Source organism: Thunnus maccoyii, chromosome 8 (genome assembly GCF_910596095.1).
Source record: "Thunnus maccoyii chromosome 8, fThuMac1.1, whole genome shotgun sequence".
NCBI classification, from domain to species: domain Eukaryota; kingdom Metazoa; phylum Chordata; class Actinopteri; order Scombriformes; family Scombridae; genus Thunnus; species Thunnus maccoyii.
Window position 1 is genome coordinate 20,777,821 of NC_056540.1, and position 21,629 is coordinate 20,799,449.

Sequence of the window (21,629 nt, forward strand, 5' to 3'; positions counted from 1 at the left end):
TGTTCTCAGTTTTTGGACTTTTTCTCTAATCTTTGATTTTTGGTGAAATATTGGATCATTTGAACATTTATTGAAATGAAACCATATGAGAAGTTTAGAGGGAGAAATCACTATTTGGTGGAGCAGTTAACAACTCATAGACATCTGAAATGTGACCCCAACTACACACTGCTTTTTGTAAGACATCAATAGCCAAAAAGGTTGGAAACCACTGGTTTCATCTTTAACAATGTGTTGTATCTTAAAAGCTTGTTATATTATCCATTGTGTCAAATCTTCATCTGAAAAGTAACTAAAGCTGTAAAATAAATGTAGTGGAGTAGAAAGTATAATATTTCCCTCTGAAATGTAGTGGAATTTAAGTATAAAGTAGCATCAAATGGAAATACTCAGGTAAAGTACAAGTACTTTAAAATTGTACTAAAGTACAGTACTTCAGTAAATGTACTTAGTTACTTTCCACCACTGCCTTTTAGGTCTGTTTTAATCTCCACCTACAACTGTGAAACATGTATGGCTCTTTAGCTGGCTGAATACTAGTTGTAATGCTCACCAGGCACTCTGTAACTGTTACTGCTGTTTGGTGCTGGGAGGTAGCCAGCATAAAGTGAATTAGATCTTTTTGCTGATACCCTGATTATAGTCACAACATGGAGCTTTTTGCAGGAAGACTGACAGTAAAACAGAGCTCAAGACCCATATTTTTCTTTGGTGCAGACAGTTTTTAGGCAATGGGAACAAGGCATTTGTTTACCAACAAATCAGCTATAAAATATTTACGAAGCAATAGGGATGTAAATCTCTTAGCTTGTTTTATAGGCCTTCTGCCCCTAGTGGCCAATAATCAACAAAATCAAAAAAAACATCTTTATCTAATGAAGAAAGGAATTACTGCATCAGCAGCTACAGTCAGAGCTCAGCTTTCCACCAGGCTAAAGGCTAAATGAGTTATACAAAGTATGACTGATGATCATTGTCACTACGAGATTGTTCTAATAACCTTTGTAGCAATGACTGTGGTAAAGAGCAATTTTATACATTTTTTCCATTGCCCAATCTATGAAACAGCCAGAGAGAGACAATTTAAGAAATTCACAGTGCTTGATTTCAAAAAACTGTATTTCTTGGAAAGAAATCCAATTTATGTCAGTGCTTAAACCAACATTAGATCTATAACTGTATTGTTTATACGCAATATTTTATCTTCATAAAATGAACAATAATAATGAAAAAGATTCATATGTAATTATGTGTACTACTTTAGCAAATTGTACATTTACAGTCATGTCACTAAAGCACCCATGAACTGAATTTGAAAAGAAAGAGAAGGTTACGCATAGGTTGTGAGCTTGCAGAGCTGGTCCTTCCTGCCCATTGTGTGCTTCATTATGTTGGCCCATAGGTGTCAGTGAGTGACAGCAAGTGAGAAAAAAAAACTGTGCTGCCAGTCTGATAATTCCATGAGGCAGCAGGCCTGTGGGTCTCCCTTTGAACCACAGTCCATTCAACAGAAGAACATGGAAATATCTCCCCACCCTTTTGTGGTCACCAGCATTTCATTTGCAATCTAAATCTAAAACACATGAGTCACATCAAAGGGCTTTTTGATAGCTCGGATAGAGCAAAGACTTGAAATAAAACGGCTAATTACGAGTGTTGATTAGGAGGCCATGTAAGCTACAGACTAATTGGATTGCACAATGCAGTACTGCTTTACTTTTCTGTGCATTTTAATTAAATCTTTTTGCTATAAAAACTGAGATATTCAACCCATTTCTGTGTTTCCAGCAATAAACATTATAGCATATATGAATATGTATATGATAGACACATATACAAGAGATGTAAAGTCTGAGGTTGTGATTTGTTTGTTTTTTACATCGAATGTAAAAGTCTTTTTCTTTTTTTTTCAAATTCCATGTATATACATTTTACTTCAGTATAAGTTCCTCTTTACCCATTCAGTGACTATGGTTAGAGCATATCAAGGTCAGGTTTACAGCTTTATCCTGTTGGAGGTTAAAGACCCCTCCCTGCATGTTTCAAGACATATAAAATACTCTGCATTGAATAATAATTTGTGTCTGATGTGTTTTTTCCACAAAAGTGAAAAATCTAATTGCTTGTATGCACACATGTTAATATGAGATCTTAGGTTAGCACAGAAAAATGTTCTTCCTTCAGCAAATGGATATGAAAAGAACCTTCTAATGTCAAATACATCACTCTGCACAGTGAAGGTCAAACATCCAAGTGAAGTATCAATAAGAAAAGCACACTTTTTAGTGCCTGTAAGGGCTTGCAATAATGAAACATCAAAGAGTTGTAATTATGTGATCTGAAAACAGTTTTCTTTATTTTCTCATTAGTAAATGAAGATTTTAAAGTGAAGACTAATTGCTTGCTTGCCAAGTGCTTCTTAAAAGGGTTTGAAATCTATGAATGAATATGACCTGAAACCAAATCTGTGTATTGATGTAATACATGTGATACAGGTCAGAACAGCAGCCAAATGACTAAAACAGTAAATGTAGAGTTAAGATGTGCAGAATGATAAAGTACAGTACTGTGGGATTATTACTGTAACAGTATAGGGCAGGTAAACCAGTGCAATAAAGTACAAAATTAAAAAAAGGTATTCTGTCCTCTTCTGTATGATTCCCAGGGAGGACAGGAGTTTATCTGGAAGGGTGCAGAGAGACAGATAAAACAAGCATGAAAAATCTATCCTCTGATGAAGATCATGTGATACGACTGAAAGGAACACATCAGCTACTAAATGGACCATGGGGTAAGTTTGTTTTGTCCACTGTTGTTTCCAAAGTCAGTAATAGAAAGGCAACATGGGCATGGAGTCCTTAAAGTGCTCAAAAAAAGAAAAGAGAAACTGAACATACAATTCCATGAGCTAAACTCAACCTTATGATATACTCAAAAGAGATTGCTGTCAACAACTATGTTACTGCTGCTCACCCGAGACTTGAAAATGAGGAGCAGATGTCATTAATGGCGTGTCCCAGGACTTTTTGAAATAGGCGATTGCTCAAAACAATATAGTTTGTAATATGGGATCTTGATATATTGCCTCTGGAGTACAGTAAGGTTTTGAGCTTCAAAGACTGTTTCACCAACCGGGATGTTAAAGCACTGGTACTCTCCTTACTCACATGACATTATAATCTCAAACATATTGCGTAGTATTCTGCAGAGATGCCTGCAATGGAGGTTGGCTTGAGTCCTAATTTGTTCTCTGCCCTGAGAGCCACCCATTTATTCGAGGACCACATAAACAGCCATCTGATTGAATCACTTGTTGTTACTAAGGAGACTGGCTGAGATAGGCTATGAGTAAATGGAAAATCAAGCCTTTTATTGGGAGAAAATAAAGGACACAATTAATGATATTTATTATTAACTGTTTTCTGCAATGATATAAGCAGGAATATGGTTGCTGAAAGGAGCAAACATTAGGCTACACAAATGTAATGGACTGTGGTTTTTTTCCCTTTTTTCCACAATATTCATAAAAGAAAATGACAGATTGACACAATAAAGACATGGGGATAACGTCTGTATCTTATGATTCTACCTTGTAAAAAAAAGTGTCAGACAGGATCGTGAAAAGCACTTGCACATTCACAACAAAAGAGGATAACGGTATGGGAGGGGGTCGGTGACAACCTCCTGCGGGGGGAGATTTCAGCGCAGGTGTCCTTGGTTTTTTCTGACACCTCGGAGACAAGACCCGACCGTAAGTAGCCTAAGACTGTTGAGGGGAATCAGAGCTGATAAAATAATAAATGTCTGATCTGCCATGAAATCCGAAAAAGAGCAGCAAAGGAAAGATACGCTCGTCTGGATGAGAGACCCCCGCTGGGCGAAGACACGCAGCGTATGTTAGCTGAGCCGTGAAAGCTCGCTGCCATTGACTGGAGCTGATGGGAGCAAAACGATGAAAAACCGAGCGCAGGAGAGAGAGAGAGCATCCTCAGGCTAGACATCGCATCACTGGTCATTTTAAGGTATAATACATCATTTACAGATTAGCAGTCCGCAATATTTGCCACTGTCTGGACGTTCACAGTCGATGCTGACGGCTTGCACGGTGGCATTTATGGTCGCCAGACAAATTCTTTTTTTTTTTTTTTTCATTCTGCAGATGTGGGCTGCAAGAAGAATAAGGCCTGTTCGGTGGGTGAAACGTTCAGGGATTAATCACAGATCACGATGATCATCAGCGAATCAGTGTTGATAATCTCCAGCTTTGCAGGTTCCTCATGGATGAGTCTGCTGGACTGTTTTCACATGTTATGGATGATATGCATGTTTGCATTTAAAAATAATGTTAGATGCATGTTGAATTTTGCACATGAGATTCACTGAATAAGGAGCACCCATATCTTATTGTTCTGTCATCCTGAAAAGCAACAACATCTGAGCTTGTTTTCTCTCCTGTCATAGCTACCGTTGATCAAGATGAGATTAAACTGACTTCATGTCAACACAGCTGGATGTGAGGTCACACATGCACTCACTGGCACTGGTTTCGGACGAACAATGCCGAGCTCTCAGGTGCAAGGTATGGGCAGAAATTTCAGTGATGTTCCCTGGGAGTCTGGCCTCACTGGCTCCAGTCAGGACTCAGTCTGGTCCTCCACTGCTAACAGCGTGGTAAAGATCGTGCTCATATCTCTGATCGTGTGTGTGTCCTTGTTTGGAAATGTGGTAGTTCTCCTGGTGTTCCAGAGAAAGCCTCAGCTTCTTCATGTGGCCAACCGCTTTGTTCTCAACCTCCTCTTGGCAGATCTACTCCAGACCATATTAGTCATGCCCTTTGCCATCGCAGCCACTGTGCCAGGTGTGTGGCCTCTAGATGCCCGACTATGCCAGGCTTTGGTGGTGCTCATGCACCTTTTTGCATTTGCTGGTGTCAATACCATTATAGTTGTTTCTGTGGACCGCTACCTGGCCATCATCCACCCTCTGTCCTATCCCACCCGCATGACCCCTCACCTGGGCACCAACCTAATCATCTGCACCTGGGTGCTCAGCTTCCTTCAGAGCACACCTCCCCTCTATGGCTGGGGGGCCATTGACTTTGACCACCATCACAAGGTGTGCTCAGTGGTATGGTCCTCGAGCCTGTCCTACTCTGCGGTGGTGTCCACCTTTTCTTTCTGGCTGCCAGTGTTTGTCATGCTCGTATGTTATTGGATGGTGTTCAGAGCAGCTCGGAGGCAGAATGCACTTGTGCACCCCATACAGACACAGGCCTACTCCCAGCCCTGCCCACAGGACTTCCAGGCACCTGGCAGCCCACAGCGACAGCCACAGCCCCAGCTCCAGCTCCAGCAGGCAAGTTCACCCGATGGCCCCTACTCGGCCAGGGGGTACCCTGTTCGAGTTAGGCATCGACGTTTCCACTACCACTGCAAGGCAGCACGTGTAGTTTTTGTGATCATGGCCTCATATATCCTCAGCATGGGGCCTTACAGCATACTAAATACTATATCTATGAGCGCCAGAGCAGCTGTACCCCCCTGGTTGTCCTCTCTTGCCCTTGTGCTCTTCTTTCTGCAGTGCTGTCTACACCCCTACATTTACGGATACATGCACCGTAGTGTGAGAAAGGAATTTCTTGCTCTGCTTTGTGGGCTGTTCTGCAAACAGAACCGTCCCAGCCAGAGCTCCGCTGTGGAGAGCTGCTTCACCACTACTGAGGGACGCTCCGGTGCTCATCCTCACCTGCCCAGCCTGGCCGCTCGAGTCTTCCCCCTGCGGACGTGGGAAGAGTGCACCACATCCTCCTCTCCCACTTTTGAGAGGAAGTCAAGGGACAGCCGTAAAGAGACCACATCGACCAGCGTCAGCTCTGAGAGGGAGCTCACAGTCCACAGCAAGCAAAGCACATAAACTGAAACTGCCTTGAGGATTCACTGGATAGTTTAATGGTATTTGCTCTTACTTCAAGAGCTTCTCATACAGTATGCCTTTTTGACAACAGGGTTATTCATTCTGATGCTGCTGGCATTAGGAATAGCTGTATTACCTACTTGATCATCTACATAATGATCTTTTTCTATTTTGTCATAAGCTTGATTAAATGATTAACTTGACATTGAATATATCTCTTTGAAAAATGACATGGTCATCCATTGTTGCATTATGAATGTAAAGTAGAACTGACTGTGTGAAAGAAATCCTAAACAATGAATATTACTTTGATTTCACTTTATCAAATTTTGTATGTAAATGGGTTTTATATGTAAATGCAGTTTTAAGAGTTACCACATGGGCCAGATAAGTCCGAATGTGTGCAGCTGTTGTATTTTGTCTCTACAAACCATCTGTACTGTTTTAGATGTATGCAATTATTGTACTAGCCACTGTTACATAAAATGGGCATTTAAATCAATCTCAATTTTAAAAAGAAAAACTGAAGTAAAACCAGAAACTACATTTAATTTGTATTTTACATATTTGCCTGCAGGTCTATCATAAATGCCACTTATTTTCAGTGTAGGATTGCTGTGTTAAGATAGAATTTGTTATGCTGGATTAAAGATATTGGTGTTCTGACTACTTTGCTCTAATTATGGGCCATAGATGTCTCTGATAAGGTATTGATATGCAGTATCTGCACAATACCTTGATCTCCTTTAAACTTTCTGTGTGTTGTATTCTGTGTGATCCTGTCTGAGGGTACAGGATCTACTGTCATTGTATTAGTGCGAGCAAGCTTTGCCTGCAACTAATGAACTCAGGGTATGTTTGTGGAAGAATTTGTAGTGCCCATTTTTGGACAAAATCTTGTTGAGCAAGTGAAAATTACCATGTCTATGTGTCACTGTCATAGTAACTATTCTTAGTCTCAAAGCGCCTTTTAAATAAATGGATAGTATAGTGATATTGTGCCTGTCTGTACAGAATACACAAAGGGTTGGTGACATCCCTTTCCTTGATGGGATGGTCACACATTGAAGTTTGTCTTAGCCTGTTTCCTTTAACTCAAGCTTAACAGAGGTGGAATTTGTTGCCTCTTATTTCAGTGTGCTACTGTATATTTGGATTCAGTATTTGCTGCCTTTGTAAATTCAGTCTTTCTTTGAGAAAGTACAGTATTTCTGTTGAAAAATACTGTCCATAGAGAGCAGGTTGTGATAAAAAAAAAAAAAAGAAAAAGAAAAGATAACTCTAGCGGACTAGCACCAGTTATTCAATGTAGGCTTCATGCCGCAAGATCTTATGTAACAAATTTCTTATATTCCACTGAACACATGTAGGTTTGTAAAGATACCTCCTGATACAGTATTTTCAATGGAAACTTTGTCTGCTTGAAGCCAAGTAGAGGGTGGGTGTTTATGCAAGTATCATGTGCTTGCCATGACTCATCTTAGAGAAAGGCAATCAACCGAGTTGATGGGGTGAATGAAGTGTTGCCAAAGGATATCATAGGTGCGTCACATCATTGTGAGCATTATCTAAGTGTGTGAAGTCCCTATTTGTCAAGTTTTTATAACCTTTTAGGAGATAGAAGAAAATGTTTGGGAGAATGAGCCAGAGTGCTCCTGGTTTATTATTATTATTATTATTATTGTTGACTGTGGTATAAGTTTTCTGAGAAACCACTCACAACTGATCGCACCTGACCAAACTGGTGTGGACTTGAGCCTTGGTTTATTCAGCTGGTCACTTGTGAGAAATCCATGCTACAGTATTATAATTGACAATCAAACTTGTATAATAAGTTTGTCGGTGTTGCTCTGTAAAGGACAAAGGGGTACGGTTCGGTATGTAATACAATTTATCATCAAATAAGAGAAAACTATGTTTTCAAGTGCTTTAAAACTACATATTTTTGTGATTTCTATTGTGCTTTTGTATTATTTCTGGTTTCATTATCCAACATCAAAAATGTATGTTGTTTAATAAAAGTTAATTATATTTATTGTGTGTAAAAGTGTCAAATTTTCTGTTAAATTTAACGAGTTTTTCATACCGAACAAATGCTCGGGACTAAGTCGACTACAGGAAAGCATGTGAGTGTCAGAGTTCTTCCTTGTCCCCATCAACCAATACCTTCATAAATGACAACTAAATCAGCTGGACTGTTTTAGTTTTTGAATTTTCAGCTAAAAAAGGCATGCTCGGCAGAAATGAAATAATAATCAAACAAAAGCCTGATTTTCTTGAAGATTTTGCAGTTATAAAGTTCTACATTTTCATAGCCAGGACAAAAAAGAAGAGCTTCTCTTGGGAGAAATTCATGAGCACTAAACTGAAAATGTTTAAAAAGTATTCCTGCTTGTCATCCCTGCCCTCATCAAACTGTAATCCCCCTTAAAATACAAACTTCTGGGTTGTGATTGTTATATACAATATGCAGGTGTGAATACTTCTGACTGAGGAGGGAGAATAAGATGTGTGCCCTGCATTTATTATTCGCATTAGGTCAACAACACTGTTTCCTTACATACTCATCTTGCTTTATGTTATGGTTTCAGCCATGAAAACCTATAGGTATGAACAGAAAACTGAATCTTATTGTATTATGTTCAGACAAAAGTAAGGAACAATATGGTTAAAAGTATTGTTTCAGTATGCATTCCAGTGGCTCCAAGAAAAAACATGTGGCCTTCATTTTGGAATTAATTGCATTTATTTGTAAAAATGTTATCACCTCGGGTGATGACGCCACACTGCCTGAAGCAAAAGACAGCTGTGTTTTATGTAGTTACAATTCAGCAAACCGCTTATTAACATCTAAAAGGGTGCATCTCAACGGTGCATATGTACTTCATCAGTAAATTCATGGACTGCGTTATGATTAACTAGGTGAGAATCTCCTGTGGCCGAAAAAAAATCAGGCATGTCACTGAGAGATCATCCTTAATGTGCAACATACTGTAGCTGTAGCATATTCATCTATGATACAGATGTGCTTTTTAACCAAGGATACCCTTTGATTTAATTCAAACTTAAATGTAGCCATTAAATACAAGAGAAGGGACATGTATCAGAGCAATGTCAGTGTTTTATATCATTTATGAACTACAATACAGGCTGATATTTGAGGATTTATAGCCCCATCTTTACCTAAAAAAGAAAGAAAAAAAAAACTCCTACAGAAGGTTTCATAATGGTGACAATCTTTAAGTAGCATTCTCTCGCTCGCTCACTCTCTATACAATATATGTACACACACATTTTTTTTCATCATTACAATACAGGTAATGAAAAACAAAACCTTTTGCCATAAGGGAATAGAAAAGCAAAATAGACAACATTTTACTTTCTTTAGAAAATTAAAATAAAAACATTTCAGATTTTCTTGTTAAACCCACCAAAACAAATGGTTCACGATGACAACTAGATCACAGGAACCCACGATGATGTTCAAGGTCCCACTCAAAAATATTACTGGTCAACAGTGAACACAAAATTATACATATATTTAAAAAAAGAAAAAAAAAGAAAAATATAGCAACATAGGTTTAAAGCACAAACGAGGACGGGCTCTGCTCTTCAGGTCTTTTCTATGATAAGTGATGGTTTCAGTTCAGGACCGTTCAAATCACTTTCTCACACAACCAGCACTGAGGAGGTCAGTACTGTGACAGCAAGGAGTCAGTCTTTCCCTCAGTCCTCTAGTCCACCTTGACCACACTGTAGATCTTATTTACAAACCAGAAGCAGGCAAAGAAGCCAATTGTACCTGAGAAGAAAAGACAGGTTAAAGGAATGACTTGACGAACACCTAGGTGGGACTAGCTGTGTTTAAAATCTGTTTCTTAATTCGTGCAGCTCAGTTCAAAATGGAGCGACGAGACATTTTAAAACTAAAAAGTCCACAAAGTCCTGAAAGTAATGTATTTCAGGAGCACAGACACACATACACACACACAAAAAAAAACTGTCAAGTGCCAATTGGTGCAGTCAGCTTGCTGTTGCTGCACAACCAAACTTTATCCACTAAGCTTGACTTTTGACAGTGTTGCGGCTGCAATCTCCACAAGACCGCACAAACACCAGCAGCAGCGCTTCATTTTGTCAAGGAGAAAGTATATTTTCCCCGAGACCCCCTAATGTTGAGAAGCCAGATTGGTCAAAATCCTGGATCAATTCATCTGGGTATAAAAGTCCTATCTGACTGCTCAATGGGGGCCAAGCAGCCCAATCCCGAATTAAGTTGAGATCAAAGTTGGGGATGAGGTGAATAAGTAAGACAAGAATATAAAGACTTTAAAAATGGGAAATGAGAGAGATTAGGATTATTTAGTTCAAAACTGGAAGCAAGGAGGGAATCTGATAATCTTTTCCTTGAATCCTTGGATTATTTCTTGGTGATAATCTTTTGACATCTCGTCCCCTTGCTACTTACAGCTCTGTCTTAAGATAGTGTCAAAAAGTGCTGCAGTGACAAGCAAGGCTACAGGCTAACTTTTATCTGGCCTAATGACAGTGTAACAGCAGAAAGTATGTCATCAACTGACATCATGGTGAGCCCCATATTTCTGGGTGGCATAAAGACTAGGCGTGTATTTGCTTGTTATCTGGTTCTGTACTTTATCCTCTTTCTGCATATATCCCTAGTCTCATCTGAGTGGGTGTGCAATAGAGCAGGTCAGGGCCAGGGAGTGCTGTTACCATGTCAACATGTGTCAATCTTTGTCTCTCTTAACCTATAGAAAAAAACAACAAGGATCTTATGTTCAGCCCTGTAATGACGCGTGTGGTAGACCTGTAAACCCTTAGTCACACGGCTAGATTTTAAGTGCAAGCACAGAGAAATCGCCTTAATAGCAATGGTCAGGAATGCAGGAGTGCATATGGGCTTATTATCATCCATGGCAACGAGTGAATGTGGTGTCTGTGTCTTTTGATCGACAGAACAAAAGAACAAAAAAAGGAACTCCCTGATAAAACTAGGCTGTGGCTTGTCAGACAGCAAACCACAGACAGTAAAATTGACCCAAATAAGTCTGCAAAACTAGATCTGACCAAGAGGGACTTTGAACGTTCTAGTCTCATTTCCCATAGTCTCTCTGATTTCCATTAAACTTCAAACAGACTAAAACATGACAGTTCAAATGGGACCCTTGCAAATAAATGCTCTTTAACTTCATTTGACACAGTGCTTCGTTACTGCCAGTATAGCAAATGGCCAAGGCTTGGCTTTAACTATATGACAAGCAAACAAATCTTGCGCAATTTCTGAGAACTACTTCCTGGTGTTTCATTTCGCAAGATGAATGAACAGGACGGAGATCCTGAATCTACAGACAACTGAATTCATGTTAGGTGTCATTTCACAAATACTGAGCAAACAATGACTATGACTACAAACTACACACCCCAATCTACCTCTGATGTACAATAACCTATTGAAGCCTTATCACTAGTCATAAAAAATGTGATTGGATATAATATATTTAACAACCACATGTACAGTGTGCAGTGGTTAATTTTGATTTTCACCTTATATGTTCCTGCGACCGACCAACACCTGTCTGAAAATACTGGCTGTGCATAGGGCGTTCTGTCCTTGGATATAATATATATTAATGATCATTTGTAATTTTCATGATCTCACCAATAAAAATAAGCACTTACGATATGATGTCAATACATTATCAAAATATGCCAAGACAAGTAAGAAATCCCTGTGGATGCTAAAGAGCTCACATGTCGCATAACAAAAGGCCTCACCTGTGAAGAGGAAGAAGATGAGGACCATGATCATAGTGTATCCAAAGTAGAGGAAGGTGCTGGCTGCTCCAATTATTTGCAGCTTTGAGAAGAAGTAATGCACAGCATAGATAAACAGATAGACTGCTGTGAAGCCGCTGGTCAGGAAGGAACGCCACCACCAGTGGTAGTCCTGGACACATTACAAATGAAATGTTAGGATCCAGTAATGAGGATATATGAACTGAATTCTGAACCAGATTGGAAATGCAGAAATAAATAAGCTTCATTGATGTTGATACAGTTTTAACCAACACAAAAATAATAACAGCTTCACATGTAGTCTCTACAGTCCTGTGACTGCACAATATTTAGGAGCATGATCAAGACTGAAGAAGCTTTTGCTTTTTTTTTGATTGTCTGACATTAACCATAGCTCTTTGTTTAGACAAGTACATTGGTATTATAAAAATATAGTATGTGTTATTAACAGTGGATTAATTTTTAAGTGAAAGTAATTCATTGTTATAAAAAAAAGTTTGATAAATGAGACAAAATTCTCAGAACATTCAGGTACCTCGGCACATAGGTGGAAGTAGCAGAGCAGAATGGTGGCCTCAGAGCAGGTGATGAGTAGAATAATGAAAACCAGGAATAGGAACCCAAACATGTAGTACATCTGATGAGACCTAAGACACAAGCACTCCATGTTAGACACATGGCTTAGATCACAACTCCTCCTTGCTGTGAAGGCCACAGGTTATTCAAAACTAAACCAGCTAGCCAATCAAGAAAGACAGCATTCCTTTCTTCTTACCAAATGCTGTTCAGGATGAAGAAAAGCTGGATGAAGATGCAGCCAAAGGGCAGGATCCCACCCATTACTATACCAGGGATAGGCTTGGTAAAGAATGACTGCTCAGGAATCTGACGAGGGATCTGGTTTGTTCGCACTGGTTGCTCAATTGCCTATATAGGAGCAGAAAAAGTGATTAAATGATTAGAAATTCACATGCGCGCATGCACACACAAACACATCTGCAATCAATTCATTTCAAGTTAGACAAATTCCTAAACTAGTGGAGGCTGCACTTACAGGTTTCTTGAATCCAAAGTAGGCACCAATGAAGGTGAGGGGCACAGAGATTCCAAACCACAGGGCCAAAATAGCCACTAGGGTACCAAAGGGGATTGCTGCTGACGAACCCTCCACCCAAAGGATCAGGTTCATCAGGAAGAAGTCTGCAAACACAATCCTAGGGAAGAGTGGTGGATAAAGGACAATGACAGAGAAAGATAAAACAAATGAGAGCGTTAACAGCAGTTTGACAGGCAAAAGAAAGGGCATTAACATGTCATTCTAGTACTCCAGGGTAGAAATGAAGTTTGAAAATGACACAGATCAAACAAACTTAAGCAAACATGGTCAGTGAACGTACCCTGGGCACAGGAGTGCTGTCAGCAGGACGTTTGACTTCCACTTTTCACCTCCAAAAGCTGAAAACACAAACACAGATGGATGAAAATATCATGATAAGAAAGACGACACTGTCTGTGTTGACTCTTAAGACTATAATGAATTTTCCTATAAAGTTGTCACAGGACTCTTACTTTTGTAAAGGCGAGCAGACACGTAGCCAGCAGGGGTGCCCAGGAGAACCCAGAGGACCACAGCACACGTCATGAGAGCTCCTCTGTTGGCCGGTGACAAGAAGCCCAGACAGGCCAGGACTACGGTAGAAAAACAGTCATCATCAGTGCACTCATTCAGACATGCCAGCACTACTGCTCGTGGAGTGCTGAAATATCAACACAGAGGCTGCTTTTAATGCGACTCCATTCAGCTGGGTAGCACTGCTGTCAAATAACTTCAGACCGCCGAACCTAAAATTCAAAAATCTAAACTGGCTTGAAAATGTAAATGCCTTTAAATGTGTCTTCTTGGTTAATAATGTAGTTTGCTATAATTTGGAGGCTCCAACAGATGAACCCTCAACCTTGTTGTTAACTTTGTGGAAATACTTTGACATAAACTGTTCTACTGCCTTGCCAGCTATAGGGATGTACATTACCATAATGAAAAAAAACTGCTATAGGAATTAAACAAAGTATGTTGAGGAAGATAACCAGCTAAGCTAAGCTTTATCTTGGAACTTTCAAATAATTTGTTTTATATTAATTCATTTAATTATTTTAATCTTTTCATAATCACTATTTTGGTTAACAGCAACATGGCAGCCACTTAGTGTAACACTGACAGCAGTTTGTAAGAATGAAACTCTAATTCATTATGTGTAACTAATAGTGATATCACATATTAGAGCATAGAGCAAAACAATCCTTACAGAGAGTGATGAAGGTCATGATGAAGATCTGGGTGCCCTGTCCGAGGAACACGGACAGCAACATGCCTTTCCTGGGGGGACGGAACACATCTCCGTGCACTTGCTTCCACCCCGACTCCTCCTGAGCGTCCTCCTGTGGAGGGAGCCAGACAGCAAATACAGTAGCAGTCACAATCAAGGAAGTAGGTCACGTTTGCAAATGATAAAAGTAAAAGGTTAACCAACCACCACGCAGTAAATACTACCTCGAAGTCTGACACCTACTAGCAAAGCAAAATAAAGTGAAGAATGAAAACACTTTTACCAAGAGTTGTAAAATTTGGTGTGAAAAACTCCACAGTCAATTCATAAGTATAAGCCGTTTTTTTTTTAAACTGGCAAATTAAAAAAATATCCACACCACATTTTACATTCTTCTCTAACGTGCCTGTTTCCTGCAATCACACACCCAAACCCCTGATTGAATTACCATAATAGGTTTTGCTTAAAATGGCTTTCAATAAGCTTACATAGGGTAGAGAGGATTTTTCCTTGGTCGATGGAAGCTTTATCAAGTCTGCCTGTGAAATGTAACAAAACATTTATAACTCTGGGTACTTTACACCCAGTGTGCTGGGTGACATTTCACATTGCAGATTTAATGCATCAATATAATCCAAATAATATATGGTTATCTAGATAAAAATAAGGATGCTTTCAAAGTTCCCTGGGAAGCTGTTGGCTTTTACTGTTTTATTGCTGGAAATATGACACCTTTACCTTATGACAGAGAAATGGCACCTGCTACTTTGAATAGCTCATTTGGATTGTGACAACATGGTGCTCTCCAGTACACAAATGACACAACTAAGTAGATTGAAACTGTACCCATAAGAGTGTTATCTATTTCTGGTATATTCCTGCACTGCATCTTCAGGAAATCTTCACTAGTGTGCATGTGTATGCAGTGAATTGTATATACACATCTGGATGAGCTCCAATTGAGCTTAAAAACGCCTTTACCTGGTCCACCTGGTTGTATCTGGCAATGTCCTTGTGCAGAGTTCTCAGCATGATCATGGCAACCATGCCAGACAGGAACAGAACAATGACCAAGGAGTTCATGATGCTAGAAAAACACAAAAAAACAAACCCTCAGATCAACTAACAAGCATCAAGAGCCAGAGTGTTTCAGGGAGACATTATTTCTATGCCTCACAATGTGAAAAATGTCCTCATACCTAAACCACTGGATGTTGGTGTGAGGCATGGAGACCAGGATGTAGTCCCATCTGGAGGCCCACTTGATAGCATTGTTTTCCTGTTAAAGGAAGCAAAATTATTGCAAAAAAAATATCACAATTAGTATATTATATCTCACAGTAACATAGAAATGATTTTATATTAGTTAAATACAATTTTTCATATAGTTTGGAGGCCTACCTCAAATGTGACCGAGTAGCTGTAAACTACAGACACATCACTATCAAACTCCCCAGGGACCTCCATTGGGTTACCTCCATCACAATTTGCGCTTTTCTCGTCCGCATGTTTGATACTGTTGTGCACAAAACACAAAAATTCCTTCAGGTCAATTATTCATAATTATGATGATAGTTTGAATGGGGAGTTGTCATTCTACTGAAACACGTTGAGGGAGATTAGGCCTATGTCAAAATCATAACTATCATCATCATAACTATCTACTACCAACCGACATTTACCTCTTCGGCTCCAGAGTGGCTGCGACCAGCCGAGCTCCTCTCCATCCTTCTGATGCACCACTATGGTAAGTGATCTTGATGTCTACATGGTTGAAGACGTAAAATGTATTCTTCTTGTTGAACTCAGACTGAAAAAAGAAACAGTATTCAATATCAGGTACAAAAAGATTTGTAAACACACATCTGTATGTTGTTGAGCATTGTCTATACTGTAATTATCGAATGCAAAAAAACAGCTTCACCTTTATCCTACTAATGTCAATTGTACTGTTGTGTATTTGTATGGCCTGGGCCCATCAACTGTGATAGCCATATTTTTAACGATCAAATACTGTTTGAGTTTACTTTATATTTACTTAAATGACAGTAAATTAGCTAGTAACTGTAAATTATACTATGTATTAAAAAAACCTAACAAGAATCCTATAAATTCTATAAATATTCACTAAAATAAGCAAAAAATATTACCATTATCAAAACTACTCAGAGAAAAATTATTATATTTTTTTAGTGGATACAGAGTATCTGCACAATTCTCAACTTCAAATTTTATGACTTTTAAGACCTTTTTAATACCTATAAAAGGAAAAAAAAACAATACCATTTCCACTGTAAAAAAGTTAAACTATATTACAGTATACAATGTTGTTTTTGCATTTCATAAGTTAATTAGGGATGCACTGCTGCCGACTTGAACATACTTGGCTAATACAGAAACTGATTGTTGACGGTATAGGCCTTTATATTTAAAAAAGAAAATAGGCCTATATCTGCCAATACTGATAGTTGGTTGTTTATATCTCTGTTATTCAATTTCTCTTTCATCTGCCTAAATATCTGAAGAAACACAATTTCAATGAGGCTACACAACCTCCAAGTGATGTAGCTACCACTAGTGCTGCATTTAGGCTTTATGGTTTACACCGTTTACACCTCCACAATCAAACTTTTGACTCAAACAACGAATAGGGGTGATAGTGAATTTGAAATAATTTCCAAAAGATGTTCAGCTAATTTGAAAAGATGATGACAATGTAGGCCTTGCCCCATACAACTATACAAGCCTAACCATAGCCCAACGTAATACAAATGTTCTCACTACAGGTCGTTATGTTAGGTATGATGAATATAACATAAGAGATGGCTTCTGCTGAATATGAACATATCTGCTGAAACAGTGGAAGGGTGCAAACAGTCACATCCCTCTTTACATAGGCCTACTTGTATTTTTCCCCCTCGAAATCTTCACAGTGTAATTTATAGTTATATAATAGCGCATAGAATCACAATTGTTTATGGTTAGAACAGCTGTTTTGTCAATCACATTTCTATCAAACCATGAAGTAGAGATGCTACGATTATAGACTGTGATGGTATGATTATAGTCTGGGAGGAAAAAATCACAGTTTCATGATTATTATGCATTAATTTACTTCACAAAACTGCAGCTGGGTAAAATCACATTAGCATGTTTTGTTTCACACTTCGCCAAGGATTCTGCAACAGTGGGTTGAACTTCAACAGTACCAGAGGTAGTCTTAAGTTAAAAGTAAATAAGAAAAATGAAAATAAATAATCCGTGTCAAGATTAACTTTTATTGGACATTGCAGTAATGACTTTAGTTTCTAATATTTAAAATATAGTATTTATTATTATTATTATTATTAATATAAGATTAAAATGTACTTTATTGATCCCCGATGGAAAACTATTACTAAATTAGGTAATAAACTGAAGTGTTTTTATTATGAACTGTCATCCATGATTATTTTTAATTCATTTTTAATAATTTATTTTACTCATGAATCTACTTTAAATGTGGCCTGAGAAATTCCTATTATTCTATTATTGTTCCTTTTTTTTGCAGTTTTAGTAAAAACAAAAGAAATACATTTTTATGCAGGTGTTATTAATCACTGAATGCAATTAATTAGATCCCATGGTACAGTGCTAGAATCTACAAGATCATAATGTTAAGTTAGTCTTTTACACCGAGCATATTTGCCTACCATACCAGTGTTTGCTCAGCACAGATAGGAGAATGCAACAGGATGTGAATGGTCACACTGAAGCCCACTGCTTCTCTTCTGCTGATTGTAAGTGACACGTTTATATTTACTTCCCTACCAACTCAATGTCTCATTAAAGTAATGTTTGCTAACTTAGTTATTACTTAGTGTATCACCTTCACTTAGAGCATGCATAGCTGGATGGTGATCTCAAAGTTGCATTAAGTTCGAGGTGTTGAATCCTTTAGCAGTGACTTCTCTTCGGTAAGTTTTAACATTGGGGATCTGTCCTCCTGAACAACCCTCTGGCCATTCTTTATGTATCCAAAATACTCCCACACTGACAATTTAAGGTCTTTTAGTGAATACAACGCTACAGTGTTGGGTCCCTCAGCCACTGCCAGGACACTTCTCATCTGCTTTAGTTAATGTAGGCCCCCTCAAACACAAATAAAGGAGTTGCTCTCGAGACAGCTTGTCTAACTTTGCGTACCTGAACTTGTTGCAGCACAGCATTTTAAGCTGGTAAACCAGGTTTGTTTTGGCTCCGCCTGCAGTCTGTTGGTTGCGCCTATGGACTTTTTTTTTTTTTTTTTTTAAACAACTGTCTAGTTATAATTTTCCTCACAGTACAACTGTTGTTCTGGAAAAATAATGAACCATAATGTCCCTTTTTTTGAGAGTGAGAACAGAAACACTCGGTGTAGCTGAGCCTTTACGGTTACAGAACTGTGACTTTTAAAGAGCGGTTAATAGTGAAATTAGTTCATCACTGCATCCCTACCATGGAGTGCTATACCTCGATTTGTTCAGAAGAATGAGGCCTTTCCAGTCAAATTAATCTTACAAGTAAGTGGAAATATCTAAGAGCATGACAGCTGAAATAAAAAATGCCTGAGTTTTGCTGAATTGGGAGATTTCCTGGGTAAACAAACTTCAACTCCTGCTCCAATGAGCTTGCATCTAGGTGTTATTTTTACATGTCCAGACACGCCTGCCTTGCCTTCAGGTCTTAAGAGGAATAATGAATATATGCATAATGATCATATAATGATAATGGTTGTATAGGTGCGGTCTGATATTCTTTGACATGTAAGCTCTAATAGCTCTGTGAGAGGGCTAGACTTTGTCTTTTTTGTTTTTGTGCTACACTCCTGTTTGGACTCTCTTGCTTCCTCTAGTTGGATAACTGACGACACATTCACAGGTATTTGTTACACATAATTATATAGGTTTGTCCCTGGTATTATTGGAAATGTTAATATCTATCCTCATTGTTTTTATACTGATCAAAATTTAATGCCACCCCTCCTATAAATTAAGACCAAAAATTATTAACATGATTTAAGACTCTTTAAGGATCCACAGGGACCCTGAGTGGATATAAAACTTCTAAACTTCACAAGAAGCTGACCAATTAGGTCAAACTTAACATGTGAATTAGAGAACAAATTTGAAGACCAAAACTCACATTGATAACACAAGCATCTTTAGATCTGCCATCTGAGGTAACGAGGCAGCCAATGGGAAAGCCCGGATTGCAGTACTTCTGACCATCTTCCACATCATAGCACCATGTGACCGGCATGTTGTCAATGATCCTGAAAAAATAATTTGTTAACCTCAAGAAGTTTCTTGATAAATAATATCTGAGAAGACACCTGCTTGCTAACAAGTCTTCCCTGCTACTTCCATCTATCTTTCACTCAACGGCTCCAGGCTAAAAATAACTCACTAATGAATAATTACAGTACAGAGCAGTATATTTGTTACTAACCAGTGGTGCTGGTAGTTCAGCTGCATTCCCATCTTAAGAAAATCCAGTTTGGTGGCATCCTCCTTGTTGCCTTTCTTGTAGGTTTTTGTGCATACTGCCTGACATTTCACATCTTGTTTGAAGTTGAACTATAAAAGGCAGATGAGAAGCGTGTTGCATTAATAGAGCACATTCAACATAGAGGGCTGAAATGGAATCTAAAATATGCAACAGAACAATCACCATGCATACTTAGATTTGCAAGTACCTTGTACGGTGAAGACTCAATTCGTTCACCAAACAGCACCTGTCCAAGGTTCTCAGAAGGCCTCTTTTCCTTTGCATCTTTGCAAAAGTCGAACCTTTAACAAATGCACATTGTCACACACAATGAAAGGATGATTTAGAGCTGGACAACATATATCCAGACATTAAACAACTGACTTCAGACATAAACTAATTGTTACTTACACGTCATACTCATAAGGCAGGACTGACTCCACAGAATCCAAGCGATTGACGAACAGCTGGATCACTGTCTGTAAAGACGCAAAAATAATTTGTCTGTCATTCTGTATCTGCCTAAATTAAAACAAACCGGACTTTCAAGCCCAAATGGTGGGCTACAACCAGCCAAAAGTTGTGCAGTTAACAGGTTGTGCATGTTTCGTGTCGACTGATGTAATATAAATAGGGAGTAAATGACTCAGTTGTAACCAAAGATTTGATGATCTGTCTCTCAAAGGTGAAGGAGTGGATCCAAACTTACCTGGACCACGTAGCCGAGCAGCGGCCAGTCAAGCTTACTACAGTGATGGCTATTAGCGTCATCTGTCATCTTTCATTATTTGAATCAGTGTTAATTTGCTAACAATATCGTGCTAGGCTGGTGAAAAAACCCGACAACTCAGTAAGAATGAATATATATTTATATATATGCCCCCTGTCAACGAGGGCATTTACATTTAGCAAGCACTAGAATATGATGCTAGTCCTCCGGCTGCAGGCAATGGAGGAGCCGGGGCCTAAAGAGAGTACTGGCTAGCTAGCAAGAGTGAGTATAACAAAATAACATGCCAATTACATTTTGGGCAGAACATTTACAACACTACAGAGGAAGTGTGAGTTTTATTAACTAACCATACCTGGCAATCTTCACCACTTTTGTTATCTTCACAGAAACTCACTGGGGCTAAACCCGGAAGATAAAACGACGAGCACGGACAGAAATGTGAGACCAGCAAGTAGACCAGCACAAAACCAAAGTGTATCCGCCTCTTCATTTTATCGCGGACACGGTTAATCGCAGATTTTGTCTTCTTATGTCAAAGGAGAGTGCTCCTTCTTGTGAGGGAAACGGTTTCTTGACGTTAGCTGTGCACGGTTAGCTAGCTCTTTCAACTCGAGACGCAGTGCCTGACCTGTCTGTCGCAACTAGCTCTGCCAAGCTATGCGGAAACGGATACATATTCACCGGAAGTCAAGTGTTTTGACTTTCAATAGAAAATATGTAGTGTTAAGTAAATAAAATAATTACATTTATAGCTGGTGTAGATATACACACAGTAATTGTATATTTTGTATGATACTCGTGCATACATTTATATAACAAAAACGGTTACAAACTATTGCATTTTCAAACTGAGCAACACTTACAGTTGCAGTGATTTTATTTTGAAAAGAAAAAAATCGGATGTCATATTGTGTTCTGACCGACTTGACGCCGTCGAAGTAACACTGACGTTGCCTATAGGCTACCTCATTACACCATGGATCCTTGTTTTCTTTATATACATATATACATATAAAATAGTGGAGTTTTGCACCGCACATTAGTAAGACACACGTTTTGTAATAAAAAGAATAGCTCGTCAAAAGGTGGCAGTGCACGAAATGAGAGATTAAAGTATGCGAAGAGAAACTATTTTTAGATAAAAGAGATTATTGTAAGAGGCGGCTGGACAAACCAGAAAAACAAGATGCAGCAAACAGCTGTTGTCATGAAAGTTGGTAGAATTGCATATTTTCGTCCACTACGTCTTGTCCTAAATTCATGTTGGGATATAGTTTACTGTGTTTATTAAAGACTGTACAATAACATAAGCAGGAAGATGTCATAAGAACATA

The 21,629-nt window shown here is 38.7% G+C and overlaps 2 protein-coding genes across 8 annotated transcripts; one reads left to right on the forward strand and one right to left on the reverse strand.

The window, feature by feature from the left end:
* Positions 1-3,716: 3,716 nt before the first annotated feature.
* Positions 3,717-7,948, forward strand: gpr101 (G protein-coupled receptor 101). 6 transcript variants are annotated; one of them, XM_042419113.1, is made up of 3 exons: positions 3,717-4,022; positions 4,160-4,579; positions 4,730-7,948. In XM_042419113.1, the coding sequence occupies exons 2-3, from the start codon at positions 4,558-4,560 to the stop codon at positions 5,911-5,913; spliced, it is 1,206 nt and encodes a 401-aa protein (XP_042275047.1). In that variant the 5' UTR covers positions 3,717-4,022; positions 4,160-4,557; the 3' UTR covers positions 5,914-7,948. The 6 variants fall into 6 exon arrangements, with proteins under 6 accessions (XP_042275047.1, XP_042275048.1, XP_042275044.1 ...); XM_042419114.1 differs by having other exon boundaries at positions 4,805-7,948; XM_042419110.1 differs by having other exon boundaries at positions 4,160-4,270; positions 4,462-7,948.
* Positions 7,949-8,636: 688 nt separating this feature from the next.
* Positions 8,637-21,065, reverse strand: LOC121901627 (transmembrane 9 superfamily member 2). Of its 2 annotated transcripts, XM_042418493.1 has the most exons (18): positions 20,648-21,065; positions 19,974-20,041; positions 19,771-19,864; positions 19,524-19,651; positions 19,218-19,347; positions 15,737-15,864; positions 15,456-15,570; positions 15,254-15,333; positions 15,036-15,141; positions 14,543-14,593; positions 14,034-14,166; positions 13,300-13,419; positions 13,128-13,185; positions 12,785-12,944; positions 12,506-12,657; positions 12,266-12,377; positions 11,710-11,881; positions 8,637-9,715 (listed from the first exon to the last, which is right to left on the reverse strand). In XM_042418493.1, exons 1-18 carry the CDS (start codon positions 20,783-20,785, stop codon positions 9,648-9,650), a joined length of 2,013 nt encoding a protein of 670 aa, XP_042274427.1. In that variant the 5' UTR covers positions 20,786-21,065; the 3' UTR covers positions 8,637-9,647. The 2 variants fall into 2 exon arrangements, with proteins under 2 accessions (XP_042274427.1, XP_042274429.1); XM_042418495.1 differs by lacking the exon at positions 14,543-14,593 and having other exon boundaries at positions 20,648-21,058.
* Between the last annotated feature and the right edge of the window lie 564 nt (positions 21,066-21,629).